The sequence below is a fragment of the Gnatocerus cornutus genome, chromosome 6 (genome assembly GCF_029298725.1).
Source record: "Gnatocerus cornutus isolate USDA-ARS CGAHR chromosome 6, icGnaCorn1.1, whole genome shotgun sequence".
NCBI classification, from domain to species: domain Eukaryota; kingdom Metazoa; phylum Arthropoda; class Insecta; order Coleoptera; family Tenebrionidae; genus Gnatocerus; species Gnatocerus cornutus.
In genome coordinates, this window is record NC_142238.1 from 12327573 (window position 1) to 12349482 (window position 21910).

The 21910-nt window shown below is 33.3% G+C and overlaps 1 protein-coding gene across 1 annotated transcript in view; it reads right to left on the bottom strand.

The window, feature by feature from the left end:
- LOC148173026 (LHFPL tetraspan subfamily member 6 protein-like) overlaps nucleotides 1–21910 on the bottom strand; it is a 74959-nt gene that overhangs the window by 11325 nt on the left and 41724 nt on the right. Inside the window, exons 3-4 of the mRNA XM_088040040.1 lie at nucleotides 16793–16908; nucleotides 6790–6956 (exon numbers count right to left, since the gene is read on the bottom strand). Coding sequence (XP_087896166.1) covers nucleotides 6790–6956; nucleotides 16793–16908 — 283 coding nt within the window. The remainder of the gene's footprint in view (nucleotides 1–6789; nucleotides 6957–16792; nucleotides 16909–21910) is intronic.

The window sequence follows — 21910 nt, forward strand, 5'->3', positions numbered from 1 at the left end:
AACAAGTCCAAACGGTTTTAATGAGGATATTGAGCGGTTATGATATTATCGCTGTTCACATAAATATCATTTGGTCCTTTTTCGTATTTTTATGGCGACAGATTAAATAGCAGGACTTTATCTCTGACCCTTGTGACAGTTCATTGAGTTCCAGTATACTCTTCCACGACCTTTTATTCCTCAAGAGATTTCAGCTTTTATTGTACATATACAGATCTCCCAACAAAAAGGAATTTATAGGGTCAAACTGGCACAGAACATAATCCGCTCACTTTATTAACACTGTTTGTTAATACAACACAAAGAGATGGCTTCTTGTTCGTCGTCTCGACGTCCGAGCATTTACATATTTGGGAGCGGACTTTGGGGAAATTAAATTAACATGGAAATTGCTAACAATTTTCTTCAATAATAATTTCATTTTGGGGTCGACAACTATTGTGCATGCCAATTTGGTGGTGAATGTAAATTGTATGAGGCGTCAAAGGGTTCGTGACAGTTCAACAGGTTTCTCTCAGATTTGGGCATTAAAATTGTAACATTAACACGGAAGGATAATGATTGAAACTAATAACAAAGCGGTCAGTTCGATAACCTGAAAGGGTGTCTTCGAAAGCACGGGCATCTGCCACATCTGCTATCACGACCAACTAAAATACAATTTTACTAATGAGTTGGCGCACACTTGGGGTCCGTCTCTGTTTAGAACGAAGGCGTTTTATTATACGCAATTTAATTTAAATTACCATAATAATTAAAATTATAATCAAGCCGTTGTTAATGCATGCGAAAAACTCCAAATATTTGTACGTTTTTATTTATACCCTCTCTTGTGATAAAATTTAATGGAAATTCATAGAAACTCGTGAATATGCGATGTGTTCCCGATTAGAATGCTCGATTCACATTCTCCTTTCGTTACGTGTTTCGTGGTAAATTGAATAAATTGTCATATTTTCTCCACGTGGTGATAATTCCGGCTTGAACTTATTGACTTCCAATAAAAGGCCGAATGTTACCAATAAAAAAGCCACCTTTTATCGCCCTCTATAAACGAGACTGAATGATGAGATTATAAATTTCATTAATAGAGTCTAGCGAACAGTTTCCAGAAGTTAAGGGCGAGAATGCCGTATTTGCAGAAGTACGATAAAACGAAAAGTATAATAATAACGAAATTACCAATTTTGTGACTTATTTAACGTCTACAACCGCAATAACTCCTACATTCTGACTGTAGCTCTGCTATTATTGTTTTGAAAGTTAATTACGCTACGAAAATATTTACTCCAACTTCCAGCACAACGATAACCAAACTAATGTTACGTTAATATCCACAATGTTGTTCAAACCAATTAAAATGTGAGAGTTTATTTAACGGTGGTTTTCTATTTATTACTAGAATCCCCAATTTCACTAATTTATGTATAATAAGACTTAGAGGGTTTGACTTGCTCCAAGAAGGCATTGTTTCACTAATCTGGTTGCGGGCTCAGTATTTAGTAAGGTTTTAACTAAATCTCACCACCTGCGGGGATCAGCGCCCTTTTTATGCGTCTTCTCAAACCTTTAAAGGTTTTGCTTCTCCTAATTAAGTCTAGTCTTGGATTTGTTTTAAAGCTATTACAAAGAAAAAAATCTTTACACAGGCAGCAATTTACCAGAATTAAAAAGAAATTGGAAAGTTCAAGTAATTTAAGCGGCGACGTTTGTTAAAATACGTTATTTGTATGTAGAATTGAAAGGTAAAATTTGATTGAAATGTCGTAAAAATGTAATGTTAAAAATGGTGGAGGCGCTGGGACAAGTTGAAATTGTTTAATTTAAAAATGGTTTGCTACAAACGTAACTAACGAAGCAACGGATTTCAAGAAAGCTGTGTAAAGCTGCCTTTAAAAATAAAACAAGACGTCTTTCTTTTTATTACTGATTACCCAGCAGCTCGTAAAGTTTCTAAAGATATAAGTGCACCTGTTACGTCTATTGACATTATTTCTATCCCACAAAGCTGGTATTACAGGACAAATTATTGACGACTCAGTGCTATCGATTTTAGATACTTTATTACGGTGTTGGATACAAAATATTACTTTTTATTAAATTAAATCTGCAGATGTTTAAACTAAAAGGATTAAGTGTCAGATAAATGAAATATAGAGTTGGTAGTTAATGGATTTGATAAATGGTGCAATCTGCATTTTACAGTTGAGAGAAACTTTGCCGTAATTGAGAACAGAATTAAAGGGATCTGTCAACCTGGGATAATTTTTCATATGTATACAAAAATGCAAATTTTATGTAGCACATAAATAAACGGAAGTGGCTACTAAATGAAAAAATGATTCTTCACGATTCGAGTCTCTTGAAATTAATATGCACTACGCTCCTTATTTTAATTTCTGTCCCAAATAAATTCAATCAGTGATCGGATTGATTTTATTACAGTTTCCTCCGTCGAGAATTGAATCAAGGATGAATAAATCTTAAATGTCAAAGAAAATAATTGTCAAACTGAAAGATAAATTGATTAAACTTAAGCTCTTGAATTTCGTTGGCAAAAATCTAGTTACACCGGCATTAAAGGGTGTGGATTTAAATCTATTCATTCATTCAACATGACGTTTCGGCAGGTGCTTGCTATTGTCATTTTCCATTCAGGATTTAGCTTAACTTTCAACATACAATATACGATATTAAATAGAAAATCCACAATTCAGAACGTGATAAAGCGCTTCGACTGAAACTCTTGCATAACTCTATAATATCAATAGTTTCCTTTCACCACATTATCTATAGAAATTCAGTCACATTGGTCATATAAAAGTTCTACACAACACTTGAGCGATTTACATGCCACATTTGCATGCAATAATCCCAAGTAACTTGTTATCGACATCGGAATACAAGAATTTCTGCTCGGCTTTTCACTTTGAAATTGCCTCAGAGTTTTCACCGAATAAATGAAGTTTACAACTTGGAATTCACACGATAACGTTTATGTAAAACAGAAATTTGTCATCGGAAACAATTTAGAATGGATAACACATAATTGACTTTTAAAATACACCCCAAAATTCTTCTTTTAATAAACGTTTTGAGAACTAATGCTGAAATTCCCACAAAGATACGAGAACCTCGAGTGCTATTTTAACAATGAACAGACTCTCTGTTTTAGAGTATCCACACCTGCAGCCGAAGGCATCGTGTTGTTCTCCTCGTACTTGAAAAGTTTTCCATGACATGCCACACAATTTGCAGAAAAATGCTATGAGGCTGATAAAAGACTACATTTATTGTAAACCTGAAAAATGTGGCAACATAGTTCGAAAATGTAAAACTAAAAGTACACCTCATTTCACCAGCAATGTGCTTTAACGTTGATAGCTTTATGCGCAACATAAATTTAATATCAGTCGGGCAGGTTCTATAAACCATAAATCATTATCAATCAATTACTGTAATCAGAGTTATTTTAAGCGAAACTGTAAGAATTTTGGAACATTTTTTCTTTCTTTCCTTCTTTTAGTGGTCCATTCTATCGTTTTTTCTAAACGATCACGATATAAGAAATGGTCGAAAAATGTATTTTTTCTGCTAAAATGGCGAGAATTCTATGGAATTCAAAGAGGAGAACAAAGAATCTCGCTTAGCTCGAAAAAGTCAGAGATAAAAGTTTTGGGGACGTTTGTGATTTTTTAGTTTTACGGTGCATTCTAGCTTCAGCAATAAAAAGTGTCATATAGATTTTTCAATAACAATAAATAAAACAGTTTAGAGGCGTCGAGTTTAAAATTAATGCCCACTTTAATTTCAAGTTGTATTGTTTGCAGAGTTAAAATATTTAAATAAAAAATGTATTAAAAGTTCTGAAACTCGCTTGTTTAAACTCAGTTTTCTAACTGAGATGTACAAATTCTAAAATTTCATTCATTACGGAAAATTATGCAAACTAAACTTTAGTTAGCGAATGGATCGTACCGTGTTTTAGAGAGGATTTCATAGAGTAAAAGTTTCTTTGTTGCAAGGCAAAGTAAAAATTACATAACATGTTAGATGGGGAAAATTTAAAATACTGTACATCATGAATTTAGTATCAGCATTTACATTAAACTGAAGCACTCGTTGCAATAAGAGAAATTTCTTTTTTAAACTGTGGCTATAAAATTTTTTATTAACATACACTGTGCTCCAAGATTATACAGAGATGGGCTACGTAGTAGCAATGTTTTTCTTTTTTTATGTATACATATTTTTGCAACAGTGTTAGTTCTATTGCGACTCAGGATCTCCATATCCTTGTGAGGATTAGGACAGGTAATTTGTTGGTATAAACTCATTTTGCTGATGTTTTCTTTGCAATATAAATGAATTTCATAAAAAGTTTCCTTTTAGAATTGCATAATTTAATAACTCATGGAATTAAATTTTGTAATTAGTCCTGGTCTTTTAGAGTGAACATTTTTCTTTTGAAAATAAAATAAAACCGCATAAGGTAACCTAATTATCATTCAGTAAAAGCTCTTACAAAATTGGGGCGGAAAAGCATTGCAAAAAAAACAGGATTAGAAGAGAAGAAAAAGACAGGGAAGAAGTGGTAGAAAAACTGAACCACTGAGCAGTAAAGCAGAAAGGATAATCAATAAATTAAAGAAAAGCAGAGGAAGAACAATAAAAGTGGGTCTAAAAGGCCTACATTACTCATACCCAAAAGTAGAAGAAATCCGAAAGAATTAAAAAGAACATGTGTTAAGATAAACATAACAAGACAAATTTTAGAATTTTCACTTTAAAACTAAATAAAAATTGCTAGCATTCTTCACTAAATTCTTTAACTATGGTAGTTTTAGGGGTACTTTTTTTTAATTTACTATGTATAGGACGTGTATTAACTCTACTAAATTGCAAAATTGTAGAGAGAAAATCACAAATGCATTTTCAGTATCAAGTCTTCGCAAATATTTCGAACATCCTCCAATAAAATTCGTGATAATGGTAATTTTACTGCCACTGCTATGAAATTTCTGGAAATTACTGTTTTTAAGTTGTGGATTAACTCCACCAAATTGCAAAATTGTAGAGCAAAAGAAACAAATCTCAGAAGTTTTTCTTTTGCAGACGAAGCAAAAATTTCCGACAATCTTCACTAAAATTCTTAATTTTAGTAATTTTAATCCCATAGTTATATGTAACTACTTTTGAGTTGTCTATTAACTCCATTAAACTGCAAAATTGTAGAGCGAAAGACACAAATTTTAAAGATTATTAATTTGAAGACAAAGCAAGACAGATCGGAACAGCGAAAATAATACAGTGAGACATGAAAAAAAAACAAGTGCAAGATTTAGGACGCGGGACTGAAGAGAGAGCCTGAAAATGAAAGAACTTATGCTGGGGGAATGTGAAGAATTAAAGGAGACAGATGAACGGAGAGAAGAAATATTTTCCCCAGCAATGTCACATTTTTTATGTATTTGATCCAATAAAGTTTTCTCTTCCAAAGTAAAGTAATAATTTTTCACTACAAGAAGCAAAACACCTCCAGAAATTTATAGTTATAGTAATGGTAGAAGTTTCACCCAATAAATTATTTACATTCATGGGTTGCCGTTTGTTAGTAATTTAGGGCGGAATTTTATAAAGTTCCTCTATTGATTTTAAAGGTGTAATCCTCCTCGCTCATTAGCAAAGTTTTGATTAATCTTCTTCAATTTTTCTATCACGTCATTTATCTTAAATTAAAAGTAAAGTCAAAGTTAGTTTTAGCAACTAATCATTTTTCTTTTAATTTCTGATAGAAAATGGATTTATAGTCTCATGAAAAAAATTGAGACACTGTGGAGCATAACTAATTGATAGTATGAACTAATCGGAAAATCTGTCAAAGTGAATGTTGCATTACATTGAGATTAATTAATTATTTGGTACAACCGGTGGGGAGCCGTGTAATTTTGTTTTGGAACATTTGGTTTGCATTGATAATGAGCCTCACTCAACAAACGTGGGCACTTTGACAGTATTTCCATCAATCTATAAAATTACTGAATGTTGCAACTCCATGTTAAAATAAGGTTTATTCATGTTTTACCTTCTAATTAAAACTGGCCGCTACCAATAAATCGTCTTTTTTCCGCCCCAGATTTGCAATTCAATTCAAATAAATCAACAATAACAATACCTTATTGATTCGTAAATTACGAGCGGTGGCTTACTCAAGCAACCAATCGAATAATTTTATTTGGTAGTTGTGTTCAGCAGTTTACGAGATCTGTCCCTTACGGGTGATTTTCCTTAACCTCTGTATATTCGATTCATCCCCGAAAAAATATTTATATACATCGTGACCCCCACGCACTTTTCCTCATACGTGACCTTTTAGGGACGACACGTTGAGATGGGGAATATTTCACTTTGTGAGCTTTGTGTGGTTGATTTAAACGGGTCCGAATTAAAATCAGGATGGGAAGCAGGGACGGACTGGATTTCACAAAGCTTTCAAGAAAAAATTAAATCGCCCTGTCTCTTTGTTGCATGAATTATAATACCGAGCTGGAAAATTAGACGAGGGAAAATTCACAGAACCACAATGAAATAATTCCAGTCGCGATTGAAAAAGTGTGAGAAATTGTGGCGCATCCACCATTTTCGGAATATTCTAATAAATATTTTAATATTAGAGTGTGTGGTAAAAACTTGAAGACTTTCAATAAATTATTCAGTCTTATAAGTTTGCATCTCATATAGGGAAGTTTGTGTAATGCCTGAGTAGCGGAAAATCCCTCGAATACATACCTGCTGTAAGCTGCAAGGATCCTGCGACTCTAGCTGTTCCAGAATGAACGACGTAAGTTATACAGCACGCTGCTGTAGCCGTTACGGCAATGAGTAAGCTCAACGCACTTCCGGTTCCCACCAGAACTGTACTTGCTTGCCACCAAGGGCTTGGAATGTCCCAAAACCTGCGGAGGAAGTTAAATCTTAGTTTCTCCATAATTTACTTTGCATTTGAATCGACCTGGGATCGCTCGAATGGAAAGTCACCGGGATTAATTTTCTTGCCAACAAACTTTGATATATCTTATTATTACTACTAGGTAACGTTCAATGACGTGGAAATTAATCACGAAGACGAATGAACGCACTTTTATAATCAGTCACAAAAACATCTGAAAAAAGTTGGGTGTTTCATCGACAAGCATACAATAACAGAAGCATTCAAGAGTTATTTATGGAGAGTTTTACTGCTTGTTTTATGTTTACCCACGGATTTCTTAGAGTTGAAATGTTAAGAGGCACTTCTCAGCAGTTTGCTCTGTCTTCTTTTGCATCTGCTTACCTGGGAATACCATAGAAAGGTCCCGACGTGTCTCTATAAATTTATATTTCTTAGAGTTGAGATGTCAAGAGCTGTTACTCAACAGTTTACGTTCTCTACTTTTGCATCTGCTTACTTAGAAGACCTGTCGTGTTTCTTAAAATTTATATGACCGAGAAAGAACCCTTTAAAGACAGTGAAATTGGCTCTTTTCCCACTGGATTAATCATAATTCCTGCGATTCCCCAGTAATTTTACAGCAATGCGCCTGCAATTGCAATTACCGGTAACGAGTCACATCCTTATCAGGCTTGGAACGGGAATGTTCATAGTTCATTTGATGATTTAGTGTCGGTAGATTGCATGAGATGCGGATCTTGTGAGGCGTAAAGATAGAAGATCACTGAAACGAGTGAGGTTGCGGATTAAAACTTGATGAATGTCTCTTCACAACTTACTACGAGGTCTGTCTAAGATAAGACAGAGTTTCATAAGGCTGCTATACTACTGAATTAGGGATACGCTTTAGGATTTAGAACAAACAAAAGTCGTGCTAATGCATAATCGTGTTAAGGCTTTATATAACACACTTTTGCCTTAAGAAAATATTTACAAGAGGGAGAAGATAGTATTAAAAAATACGGCTCTCAAGAATCAGTTTATGCATATTTGATTTAAAGCGACGCACATTTTTTTGAAAGTGTCGACCTTTTTAAAATTTTACTGCTTTTTATATCGAAACTCTGTTTTTCCGTATTCGTGATATTTGGTTCCCAAACTGTGCTTCCAAGTGAATTAGTTTTTCAATTGGTTTTAGGTGCATTCTATTGTAAGAATTCTGTGAGATCAGAAATAAGAAAATAAATTGAATTCCAACGGAAATATCACACAAACAACAAAACAGTTGCTCCTCTAGAATTAAACAAAAAAAAGAAATACGAAAATAACTATTTTTGTCATATTTTGTTCTTATTTCTGCCATGAAGTAGACAAATCGACAGGGTGAACCAAAATAAGGGACAAAACTGAAACGGTTTAATCGTTCACAAAGAGATTGGCGCATCCACCATTTTTCTAACATAATCAGAAAAGTTTTTCATAAAGTTTAATTTCCTCGTTTTACGTTTAAAGAATCCAAGACTATAGCAAAACACATAAATTTTTCAAGAATGTTTAGTTCGTCCTAGCACCTACATCCCCAATTTTTTTGGCGGTAAACCAGAAAATTCTTGAAGTTGAAAATAAAAATAGTTTGTTTCCGTGTTTTAACAAACCCGCGTTCGTAAAATTGGATCTTCTAAAAAAATTAGAAATGTTATTTGGCAGTTTCCAGCATATTTGCCGAAGCTTTCTAATTCAATATTTATACTACTTCTGAAAATTCGTATTTTTCCTAATCCATTGGATTATTGGAAAATTTCTTGTTACAACTTTTAAACCAGATAAAGCAGACATAAAAATTTAATATTAACAGGAACTAGTAAATGGGCGCATCCGCCAATTCGTACCTTCCTTAAAACTAATATCTAAAATTAATTATTTCACTTTTATTTGTTTAATTCATCAATAACAGTCTCCGTTTATTTAGCATGATTGTCTTTTAATTAAAAAAGTATTGTTATAAGAAATGAATTGTCCTAAAGAATAAACTAGAAAATGAAATAGGAGACAATTCGTTGGCTATGTAGTTTTGGCCTCTAAAATATACAATTAAATTCAAATACAAACTCCTAAAAGCTCACATTAAACAACAAGTTTCGGTGAATAAATGATACTTGGAAAGACAAATACGCGCTTAGTTGGTTTTATTAGTACAAAGCGACCGCCAGCCTCGGGCACGTTTTTATTCTAATTTTTCCGGTTGCTTGCACCGAACTGGAAATTTGATTATATAAAAATTGCCACAGAAAAAATTTTAATTAAAAATCTGTTACTAAGATTTTCTTATATTTTATTCAGTACTGTAATATTACTTCTCTTTATAAATTCACCTGGTGACTTATAATTTTAGATGGTGGAAATTGTAGAGCACGTAATTTCATGTTAATTCAAGCTAAATCGACCTATTTAAAATTTCAGACAATAGCAAAGTCCGCTTTTCAGTTCATTCTAAAGTAAAAGAAAAATTATACCTCACGGACTGAATTTAATATAAAATTTCTTTTATTTCCTTATTGCACTTCATCAAAGATGATAAATGTTCCATCAAACTCCATTTACTTCAAAGTATGATTCCGATGAAACATTGATGAAAAATAAACCTTTCATACGTCATGGCTAGTTATGTTACGTGAGTTATTGAATTTAGGAATTCAAGACTTGTGGGGCTTGAAGTAAATTACTTGAAATGGTTTACGAAGTCAGTGGCCTCAGTTTGTTAGCATTCTCGGGGGGATAAATATTTCTCCAACTTGAAAATCGTCTAGACTAACACAACTCCGAAAGACAAAACAGCTTGTTCGAGATAGGATATCTGGTATTATGAGAAGTGTCTGCCGCAGGATTGAATGAGAAAAGGTGGTTCCTTACCCTCTGATAAGTGTTAAGTTTCTTGTAATTGAGACAAATCGAAGAGAAACTGTAAAATGACTCTGTTTAACAGTTTTGGATTTGCTCCAAGAGATATTTCAATTTTGTGAACGCCGCGGACTGAACAAAACATGCAACTTCAGACGCAGCTACGTGGTTTAAAATAAATGTAACAGAGAAGAGTTCAACAATTCTTGTCGTAAACTAGAGAAAGTTTTTTCGTTCGGTTTGTTGTTCTTGTTGATTTATAGTTTCAACCAGAGCGGAGATAATAAATATGTGTCTCGCAAAGTAGTCGAATCGGTCGAAATTAAGAAAACCTTTTTACTTGAATTCAACCACAATTATCGATCTCGATTTTTTGTACGCAGAATTTTGTAACTTTTACCGTAAATTAAAAACCGGAAACTTTCTCCCAAAATCGAACCCCTTGGCGGAGCAACCCTTGTCTTCCCAGACATGTGACTTATCTAAACTCGTTGAAACGTTCCGTTATCTGTTCACTCCTTTATTTCCTGCAAAGGTGCAACAAAAAATCGTTTCTCCTTCTTTCAGAAACGATAATTAATTACCGTAGGAAACACAAGAATTTGTTGGGTTTAGAGAGCTCGGATTTCACAATTTTTTTTTCTATCATCGAGTTAATACCTGGCTCCCGGTTGCAAATTGGAAAACTCCAAAACTTAATTACGCTCTGTTTTTACAAGGACTCAAATAATTTAATACATCGGTTTGAAAATTAAAGTCTGTATTGTGAAAACAATTGGAATTGAGTCTTTGAGATAAAAGGGAAAACGTGTAATCTTAATTTGCATGGTACTGTATAACTGTTAAACGAAGAATCAGGCAATCGGAATAATCATTGCGTATTTCTATTCTTTAAAATGAGCAGACAGGCAGCTGTAGAGTTTGATTAATTACCGAAACATGGAAAATTCGTTGTTGCAACGGGATTTTTTTTTAATTCACAAAAACATACTTTGTAATTAATGATTTTTCGAAGTGGTGGTTCGGTGTTTGCGTTGGATTTATTATTGAAAAAAATGGAATATTTTACGAAACCACATTTGATGAGTCAGAAACTACATCGAACTATTTAACTTTCACTAGTTCATGGAAGCGCGTTTGATTTAGTGGGACAGTACTAATATTTTTTGTAATTCGAAAATTTCTTATTTATCCACAAAATAGATTTATTAGTGTAAATATCGATCACCATGTTATGTGGCCGATTAAACCTTTTGTTGAATTTAAGAGTTTTTAGGAGACAGTAAATTGGAACCTGTCGAATCATTAATATTCACTGAAGGTGTCGTAATTTTCTTTCAAGCCCCTTTTCAAATTTAATTTTCGATTTGGCTCGATATTCCGTACACAAAGATTGTTTTTGTTTACGGCCTTGTTAATAAAACAATTTGACGTGGAAAGAAAGGCGTTGGTTTCATCTTATTAGAAAAGTTGGGGATTCACCGTACGAGTCTTAATTACACGGAAGCTTTCAATCGGAGCATAAATATTGATTAGGTAAGGATAGGAAGAGTGCATAAAACGGTTACAGAGTTGAACCGCTGGTCTAAATGACATGTATTATTAATGAGGCTCACGTTTTAAAAGGCACAAAGAGCTTTGGGGTATATTCTGTTTACAAAATCATAAAATCAAGTCAAAAGCCCGGAATTAGACTGATGAGTAAAGATCCACGATAGCCTAATTTCACAAGCGAATTATTGTTATTAATTGACATGTCTGAAAGAAGAATCTCGATTCTCTAGTTCTACATTTATCTGGAGCATCTTAAAGTGCGCGATACCACGCCTAGTGTTCCACGAGTGCTCTTTAAAACAATAGATATAGACGTCAGGCCCAGTTGCAGACATTTAAAACCGACAGAAATAAACTGGGGTACGGATGCAAAGAGTCTAGAATTAATGGTCTCATCAATCTTGGTGTCTCGATAATAGACAATTTTATTCCAGCTCCGCCGCTTATAAAATAATAACAAGTAAGGCGAAAGTGTTGAATAAATTTGACACCAATTCACTTGACACCGACGTAGGCTGAAGAGTCATTGAGCAAATCAAACACTGTCTCCTTTAATTTCACTTTAATAAATCTTCGTCAAAATGCGGAAAAAGAGCCAAATATCGGTTACCTTGTAATCACTACATCTCCACCTTTTTTAAGCCGAATTAGCCACGCAAATCCCGGCTATCTAATTCCGGAAATGTAAATCTTTTTGCGACATGTGGCGAGCTAGATAACGTGAAATCGGGTCATCCAATTTCAGATTCTTTGTGGATGCTTTTAATTTGCATTGTTTAACTCATTAACGAATTTAATTGGAACTGGTGTTAGAAAAAACTCCAAATACAACAGCTCCGCTGTAAAGACAAAATGCCTATTGACTTTGACCTATGCAAGGGACAATATCCCGAATGTGCGTCTGCTAATTTGACAACGTCCATTTTGCATCCGGCTATTACAAATAGGTATGAATTTGATTGATGCCAATGTAGATCAGTATCACTGCCCAACACACACTGCTCTCAATCAAACCTGCTGATGCCCATTATATTAGATCTTAATTTATTCCATAAGATGAATGGAAACTGTCACTGTTTACATCCATCACTAATTAGTTTAATTTCACCGGAGCAGAAAACTTACTCGAGTAAAAATCGCTCTAATCTCATAAAAAGAGAACAAAAGAATCTTCTTAGCTGTACTAATTAAAGTCTGCAGTAATCCAGGTAAAAAATTTCATACTTTCATACTCATTTGTGCCTTTCCTATTAATCGCGAGCTGAAATTAAATTTCAACGTAAAGTTTAACTAATAAAAAAGTACGCATTTATCAAGTGTAATAATTTAGTCTCTGTTTAGATAAATGAATGGTTCTACGCTCATTAATTATGATAATGAGCAAATAAATCTTTTTGCGTTCAGTAACTGATCAGCTTCGGGCCATTTAGTCTCATAAGCGCTTTTCAATTTGTAATTATTGTATTCCAGTTGTATTGAGAGTAGGTGCAAAAACATTGAATTTCTATAAATAATTAATTATTATTAGTGAGGTTTTGTGTGAAATATATAATTCAGTGTGAATACTTTTTATTGCAGCCTATGTTCATTAATTTATCCGCAAATTTCAATTAATGATTATTTTCCCATTGGTACCGGCCCGAAATTAAATCAGCTCGACTGATGCATTACATTGGTTGCCCAAATTAAAACCAACCCGTTCTCAACTTCTGGAAATTGCAATAATGAGGGCGAATTATTAGGGATGTGGAGATTTACATTCAAATAATGCTCCGGTGAGCATATGGTGACAAAAGGGATCCATTCCGGCAAACTATTAATCAGTATAATTCAATCTAGGTGAAATTTGTGATGAATCCGTCCCAAAACCACCAAAGGTACAATTTACGATGATACTTTCTAGATAAGCTCGGTTATACTGCAATTATGAATTTCCCATGTTCAATGGACATAGATCCTTTAGTGATTAATAGGAAACCCAAATTACAACTATTCCAAGTGTAGAACAAATTGGACGGTATTAACATGCTTCTGTTTTCCTGTGAACTGTCCTTTTGGTTAATTAATATGGTAATGTCTTAATTATCAGTGGAATTTGAACACAGTATCTGGAACAAACAGTTGATTCCTAAAAAGATTGATGAGGAGCTTCCAGTGGAAATAATGTAAGATTTTGCAGCTGGGTGCTAAAACGAAATCTCTCTCAAGAGTGGTTGTGTTTTATATGCGGCCTCATTATTTTAATGTTGAAATTATAAACAGAATAGGAGAAATGTATTCTCTTTGATCTGATAGCTTTGGAAAGTTTTGAAGTCAAGTTAGATAAGCTTCGTAAGTAATTTCAGAATTTTTGTCATTTTAATATTTTAACATTAATTTACTTTAATGTAAACGGAGAAGATTAATCCCTAAAAGAACATCTAGTATTCACAACTATATTTCAGATTTTGTCTTAGTTTAAAGAACAAATACAAATATTCTACTGCTTCAAGAATTTGTTTGAACTTTCATGAGAGGTTTTTAAATATTCAAGTCATTCGTGGTTTGCTTTTTTAAACTAGTTTTATTTTTAGAGTCTTGAAATATCGTCGGTTGCTTTAAATATCGATTGAGCACATCTTTGAGATTAAAACCTCTCAAAGTCTTACTACATCGTAAACCAGTGCTATCGGCTCAAACAATGTAATAGAAAATAAAGTTTATTGTCATTCCATTCTGTAATGTCAGTTGCATTTCCTTGTAATTATTTGTTAATTTTTGAAAGTTTGTCAAGAAATTTAATTCATTAAATTAATTGGAGAACTTCAGTTTGTTGTCTATAAATGAGGGGAGAAATTCGGCTCTTCTAATCGTTCTTATTTTGGGTACATTGTCCCCATTTCTCGGCCCAATATCGGCGATTTACCACGGCAACTGGGCCGCACCGTTAAACCGCAGATAGGCGTTCAGTAACAGTTACAAAACCGAGTGAACACTCAATTTGCCCCGGTTATATTCCGAACGTGGATAGGTAAGTTAGATAAAGCTGATGCGGTCGGAATTATGAAGTTTTCCTTTAACGCAAAAGCACGTACTTGCCTGCGACACTACAGAAACTAACACACCCATGAGACGGTTTAATAACCCCAACATAATTCCAGCATTATGGTTAAAGCGGCGTCGACCTGCTTCATTTCAATAATACGTGTGATCCTTGAATTACATTTCAAGATCAGGGAGAGACCTTCGCGTCAATATTTCAATTATGTAACGGATGGAAGACTTTACTGTCACTGTAGTGAAATTCCGAAAGCTCTCTATTGTTCTTGACGAGAGGAGACAGCTTCAGAGGGGTCGCAATTGTTACACAAATAGTTTAATCTGCCGTACAATGTCCATAGTGTTGTGAATTATAGCTCGTTCCTACTGATAACAATAATGCGCACATCTAATACTCAGTCGAGGGTAAAAGGGGTGGTACTACAAAATTTCCAAGTGGATTCTCATCTAAATATTTTGAATTTTGATCCGAAAGCCAGCGGTATTTCAATGCAATTTTGTTTTATTTTACAACGTTTCATGTTTCCTTTGAGTTAGGTGTCCTTTTAATGCATGAATCATTTGATTGTTTCTGTGACATACTATTTTAAACTTTGACGTCCTAGTTCAATTTTCATTAGTTTCCATGTTACCTGTCAATACAAGAATTCCTTTGAATTTTATCCTAAAAGCTACAAACCTTGATGTGGAATGCAATTTTGTTTAATTGTAACTTCACATCATGTCAGCTGTTTTTGACTTACAAAAACTAGTTTTCAAGTTTAACAACCATTTTATATATACTTTACTATGACAGATGTGAAACATATTTGTAATGTTAAACCACCCACAGTTGAAACCACAATAATTTCTGCCTGTAAATTTTCTCTCCACATTTAAATAGATGTTTGAGCATCAAAAACGTGTATTGTTTGCTGCATTCTATTGTTACAGTTCCAGTGTAGTAATCACATCATTAAAACATTGTATCAAATTTTAATTGAAGTTTAATATCAGTTTCGGTTATTTCTGAAAAAATGGTGAATGCGCCGGGTGAAACTACATTTTGATTTTACCAGTGATCAAATTATTTCACGTTTAATTTGAACAGTTTAAAACGTAATATCTGACCACTAACTCCACTTATGACTCAATGAACACTTTGAGCTTGTATTGGATCCATCTGTCCGTTAAACCAAACATTCAATGTTTCAGAAGTTCCACACGAGTGGCCTTGTACACATTAGATTTTATATATCTATATTTTTTTATATCAGTGCACTCTCCATGATTGAAACTGTTATGACCATTACTTTTAAGCGTTTCAGTCTTTATAGTTTCCTTACAAAATTACCTCCCATCAAACCAAAATAATTTGTAACAAGAACATCGGTTTTTGTGGAAATTCTCTTTTCCTCTAAACCCGGACTTTTCTAAATTAGGTTAACGAGACTCATAAATATCAATAAACATGAAAAAAATTGAAAAGAGAGACAATTCAGAACGGTCAATTTCAATTAAGTTTAATTAAGAGATCTGATTATCAGAGTTTTTTGCTTGAGATATAAAGAATAAATGTAAAGGTTACGACAGGTATAAATTTTCATTTTCTTGGTTTACGATCATACTAAAATCCATTGTTCTTGCGTTTGTTACCATAACAAGCGGTACCAATTAATGAATCCACTTTGCTTTATTGGAGTTTCCTTAATTCCATCAGATTTTAATATTCATTTGACTATCAAAGTATTTATATTGGTGAAATGCAAATATGAATTTAAATTCATCCGGATGTGAATCATTTAATGAACAATTTAATTGTGGTTACTATTTTCATAAAAGTGGCATCTGACATTTCCATTGTTATCGAAATGTAGGATAATTTAATAATATACATTGACAAGTGCTTTATTTATAATTTGGTTACATTAAAATGATGCTTTTGTACTGAATTGTTTCAGTGTTATTATAAAATAAACGATAGGCCACATCATTAACAAAACGATAATTTGATCCACTCAATAATTAACAAAAAATTAAATTAAATTGTTGGCAGAACCCGTCTACAAATGATAATTATATTTTTAAATACAAAGTTTCAGAATGTATCGAATAGGAAGATAGAGATTTTGAACAATTAAATTAATCCTAGCTATACCTATAAAACAATTTGTATTTCGAAACAAGCACGAACTTGAAAACTTTTAAGTGGACCACTCTAACAGTTTTCCTTCCCGATAAAAATAAACCTGTTCACTCTCCTCCAATCCCATGAATGCTTTTCTCGCATTAAAAGTTAGATAAACACTCAACTTATTATTCTCCAACGGCAGCGACTTTGCATTCTTGTCCACGAACAAGAAATCCTACAAAAAAAATGTAAATACGTACTTTGAATACCGTCCACATTCCTGAACTATTTCAACAACCCCCTGTGGACTCACTCGAGGATAGTTGCATCTGCGAAACGAACTAAAGTAGGCATCCACTTTCCCCAGCAGACGGCCCTGCAAAATAAAAAGCTACTTTTACCAATTTGATTTTACGAAAATCGAATTTTTGCGAAGGTTCTTATCATTCAACAAACGTTTTTCTTAGAGGACACGTTTTATAGTTTAATTTCCGTGCAACAAAATATGGAAAAGAATGAGATTTTTGCTCGTATAATATAAAAATGGTCGTGGTACCATTTGGAATGGGACTATAAAATATTATTACGACCTACATTGTTGTTAATCTGATAACACAATCGCGCAATCACGTATTATAGTTGCTGCACACTGCTGAATTATATTGATCGTAAATTTTAACACAAAAGATTTTAAATTTGGCGGCGGCGGAAAAAGTTGATAATGGAGCTTCGTCGTAAAAGATAAAAAGGCGGTATATTAGATGGGGTATTTGGAATGTTAATGTAATGTCTCGAAAGCACACAGACTCGTATATAGCATCATAAATACATTATAATTTATTTGAAAAAGTTTGACTTCCAGGATAAACTGCATTTTTGACAATAGTGGTCACATTGAAACCACTAGCACGAAAATTTCTAAGACGCTAATGTTTAAATTTAATGGCTCTGTCTTATTTTAGTAAATTTTTACTTTGCATTGGTAATTTTTTTCGTTCTAATTTGCAACATCAAACTCCGATTAATTAACAAAGCAGCGTGTGGAAGCTGTGGGCAAAAACAGCGAAACCTTAGATATATTTTGCAAGCTTTTGAATGCTGAAACCGAAGATTCAATTTTACAAAAGCGTAATAATGTTAAACGATCAAACAAGAAGCTTACAAAACGTTCGAAAAGCTCCTGAAAATTTCTACAAAATAATCCAACCCAAAAGAGGTACTAAAATGGTTATTTTTAAGCTGCCGTCCTCTTTTAACGTTTTTGGAGACATGTAAATAGACCGGAAAACGGCAATTAGCGGCCTAGCCCTATAAAAAAAATTCCTTTTTTTGTTTAACGGACACTGAAACTACTACCTTGAAAAGTAAAAGTCACTAGATCCGATTTTTTTATTTTGTTGACCTAAAAATAGTCTGGATCACACGTCCAAAATGTTTTTGGAAGTCGTCGCGTTGCTACGCCTCGTCATCGCCATTTCGCTGACTTCCAAAAGAGCATTTTCCGGCCTTGGGATCCACTTACTATTTTTTTCACTAGACTAGAAAATTTTCTTTTGGAAATTCTAGAAAAAAAATGTCCACGAAACTTGTGCACAAACATTTATTTTGATTTGTTTGAATTTGACACGTCATTTATTTATAGAGGGATTTTATCTGTTGGGAAATAGGTTGGTAGCACCGCATTCAAATTACACAAATGAAAATTAATTTAAACTCAAATGTCAGAATTTCGTGCTTCTATAAATTTTTGCTGTAACTCTACTCACTTTATCAGCTGACTTTTATTATTTTCGATTGTCGTCACAACCAACTTCACAACCAAAGGCAAATTGACACAATTGTCATTTATGCAGTGATGCCAACTGCAAAATAAAACCAACTATTCTAAATGTTACATTTGACTGCCTAGGCTTTCAAAAGATGATTTTATTGCCGGAAATGAGTATTGCAAATGCCACGAAAAATGACGGAGGCGCTCAAACGTAACTTCAAAGAACACGATTGAGAAGTCATGAAAGTAATAACTTGATGTAAAGTGTTCAAAATCTCCTCTAGTTATTCAGCGACCGCGCCGAAAGTCGCCTTTAATTTGCATAGCTCCGAATATATGCCTTGTGGTGTAAAACCCGCGCCTAAAAAAACAATTTATTACAACGAAACTTATCTGCGTAATTACATTAACCGTAAAACTTTCCTGATTCGCGAGTTTATTTAAGATATTTGGTTTGGGAAAAGTCGCCTTTTTTCCTGTAATATATAAAGCAAGTTTTTGATGTGCGGAGATCATTACCGGCAATTAGTCGCTACATTAAGCAACGTTAAGTTAGAAGTTTTAATATAAAAAAGTGTAGTGGCGGTTTGCGCTCATTTTAATATCTGTGATTTATGAGTCGACTTGTTATTTCTAACTTGATTAAGAAGGAAACTAATTTCTACATTAAATTACATTTCTCGTCTCTAGAAGAATATGACGTCTGAAACGAGTCTGCGGGAGAAAAAACCTTAAACTTTATTGCGACTCTAATTTCTGCTTAATGCAAACAAGACGTTGCAAAAAATCAGTAAACTAAGACATAAAGAGGTTTATGCTGCGGAAATTTTTCATTGTGGTTACGGTAACTGTTTTATAGACTTGTAGCTGCATAATTAAAAACGCAATAGAAAATGTAGAGCTGGTAACCGCAATTCTGCACCATTATTTTTATTTTCCTATAATTTTTTATGGGGTTGACGTAACAGGGAATTTATTGTTATATAAAATATAAAATAGCCATAAACTCCAAAGTAAGCATGAAAATCGTATAAAATTTTAACATCAAATCGTTACGTTAAGACAACCGTAAATACAAAGTTTAAAATTGTGCGGATGTGCCCCGGTAATATTAAAAAAACGGACCATTGATTGACGGAAATTCACGTGTCACCCAGAATAAAAACATTATTTTAATCTGACAACCATCATTCCCTGTTATATTATTTTATTTGTTAAAGCGCGTTCTACATTTTTAGCTGTCATTGTAACGGATAGCTGACAATAAATCTACGTTGAATTGTAACAAAATAGCTACACAACATGGCGCTCGGCAATTATGATCCAACAAAACGTCCATTTTTCGTGATCTGAATACATAAAATATGTTATTAGAAACGAAGCGAATTGGTTCGAAATGGAATTTCAAATTATTTTAAACGGGTAATGGAAAAGTTATAATGTGAACGTGTCAATTTGTAATGTTTTATTTATTTCTTAATGCGAAAATAATGTAGTTAGGCAAATACCGCTGATTATTAAAATGTTGCGTGAAAATGTAGGTATTATCGAGAGTTTAATAAATTAGTTTGAAATATGTTGTAATGACGTTTTAATATAATTTGCTATTATTACTGAAATATGGAGGTGGCAATTTTGTCACAAAAAAGATACACGTGATATTTTATTTTTGAACACGGCGAGAATTACTGGGAAAAACTTTTTTGTTGTGGTATGTGCTCTATGTATATACAAACGGGTTATGTTTTTAAAATCAACAAAAAGTTTGTTGCGGGCAACTCGCTGCTTAGCTTGCTTTTAGGAAAATGCGGTCGTACATAATCTAGGTTGGAAATAAACGGAATTTTCATGAATTTTCAATAATGACCATTGTTTGCTTAATTTATTAAACGCGATTATGTAATTGACAGATTATATTGAAATTAACTGTAAAATGTAAATCGAATTGTCAGTAAAAGCTTTTCAATAAATTAGTTTTATGATAAATATTTAATTGAAAAATAATCACTGAAGTAAGTAATCGAAATATTGGTTTTCATACACATGCGGTCTCAATGGTCCTCTTCTTCTGTTTCCGGTTATCTTGACTTTTAAAATCTTCTGGTATTTCATTCTTTCGTTTCTCGTATTTTTTCGTCCTTTTGAACATGAATTGCCCGGTAGATTCTTCACATTCTCCATAAAGAAAATTTTGTTTTCGCTTTATTTGGTTCTTTTTCGCATTCTTATGCTTTCTAATTCAGTCACTTTAAATCCTCTAGATTCTTTTTAACTCCGGCTTATTTGACTTTCTAAGAGGTCAATTTTTTTTACAATTGCAAGGACCATCAACACTTTATTTTCCTTGCTCCAACTCTTAGTTTCTAAAAATAACCAGAACAAACTCAGATTAATGGTGACAAACTTTTTGCTAACTCCCTCCCTCCCTGTAATCTTTTGTGCTCTTCAACATTTTCCAGATTATCTACTTGTTGCGACAGTTTTTTAACAGTAAAGAAATGCCTTATATAGACTATATTGATTTACAATTTACAATTTACAATTTACACTGTCTCGGAAAATTAACGCTAAATCGACTCACTCATTTTAATAATGGTTTTAAAAATTATTGACGATTCACACTAACTTAACAGAACTTTAATTGGATAGAACATTTATAGGACACTATGAAAATGCAAATTAAAGTAACGCAGAAGCATTCTGCAATCCTCTCAGAACTAACAGTTGCAATAACAGATTTAGCGCAAATGTGGCAAAAAATCGCCAAGTAGAAAGTCAGACATTTAGTTGGCTGTATGCCACGAAGAATACTAACAGTTATCAGTAATCGAGGAGGTAAAACATTGTCAAGGGTAACTGGAAAAAGTTTTTGGAAAAATTTTGATTTTTAATTGTTAAAATTGCTTTAATACGCATTTATTACGGAGCAGTTCCGGAACAAATTCATTCTCTATGTGTATATATAGACTGTTTGCAAACCTTTCCTTTTCATGTCATGTGCCAATTTGTGCCATTTAACGCTACCAAAGTTTTGTCTTTTGGTTTTCCACATAAAGCTTTATTTTTGGCGGAGTTTCACGAAATAACTATAATTTTCATGACCACGCCGAGTGGTTGCGATGCCTAATCCATTAATAAAAAACATGCAAAACACTTGCGTTGATTCTTCTATTTAGTTTTAAAATTTAATTCAAACAAAAATCCCTCGCCATCAATCATAGTTTAACGAGTTTGTGATTTATGCTTAGCTGGAAAAGTGGGGTGTAATTTCATGTCGAACATCTCATTTTAAATTTTTAATGAAATAATTTTCGGTATTTGTAAGTAGCTAATCTAAATTAAACATACTTTCAAGGGTTTGAAATTAATTAAAGTTCTCTAGAGTTCTGCGGTAAGACAATAAAAACTTTAAAATTAATAACAGCGTCGGATTTAACACCATCCATAACGATCCGATGAGAAAGTTTATACGGTTATTAACACAGAGAATTTCCACGACTAGAACTGAATAACGAGTTCGTTATAATGAAGGAATTCTACAAGTTTTTCCGTAATTTGATTAGAACGGGTATTTAGAGTTTTTAGTGTAAAATAATTAAAAGTTACT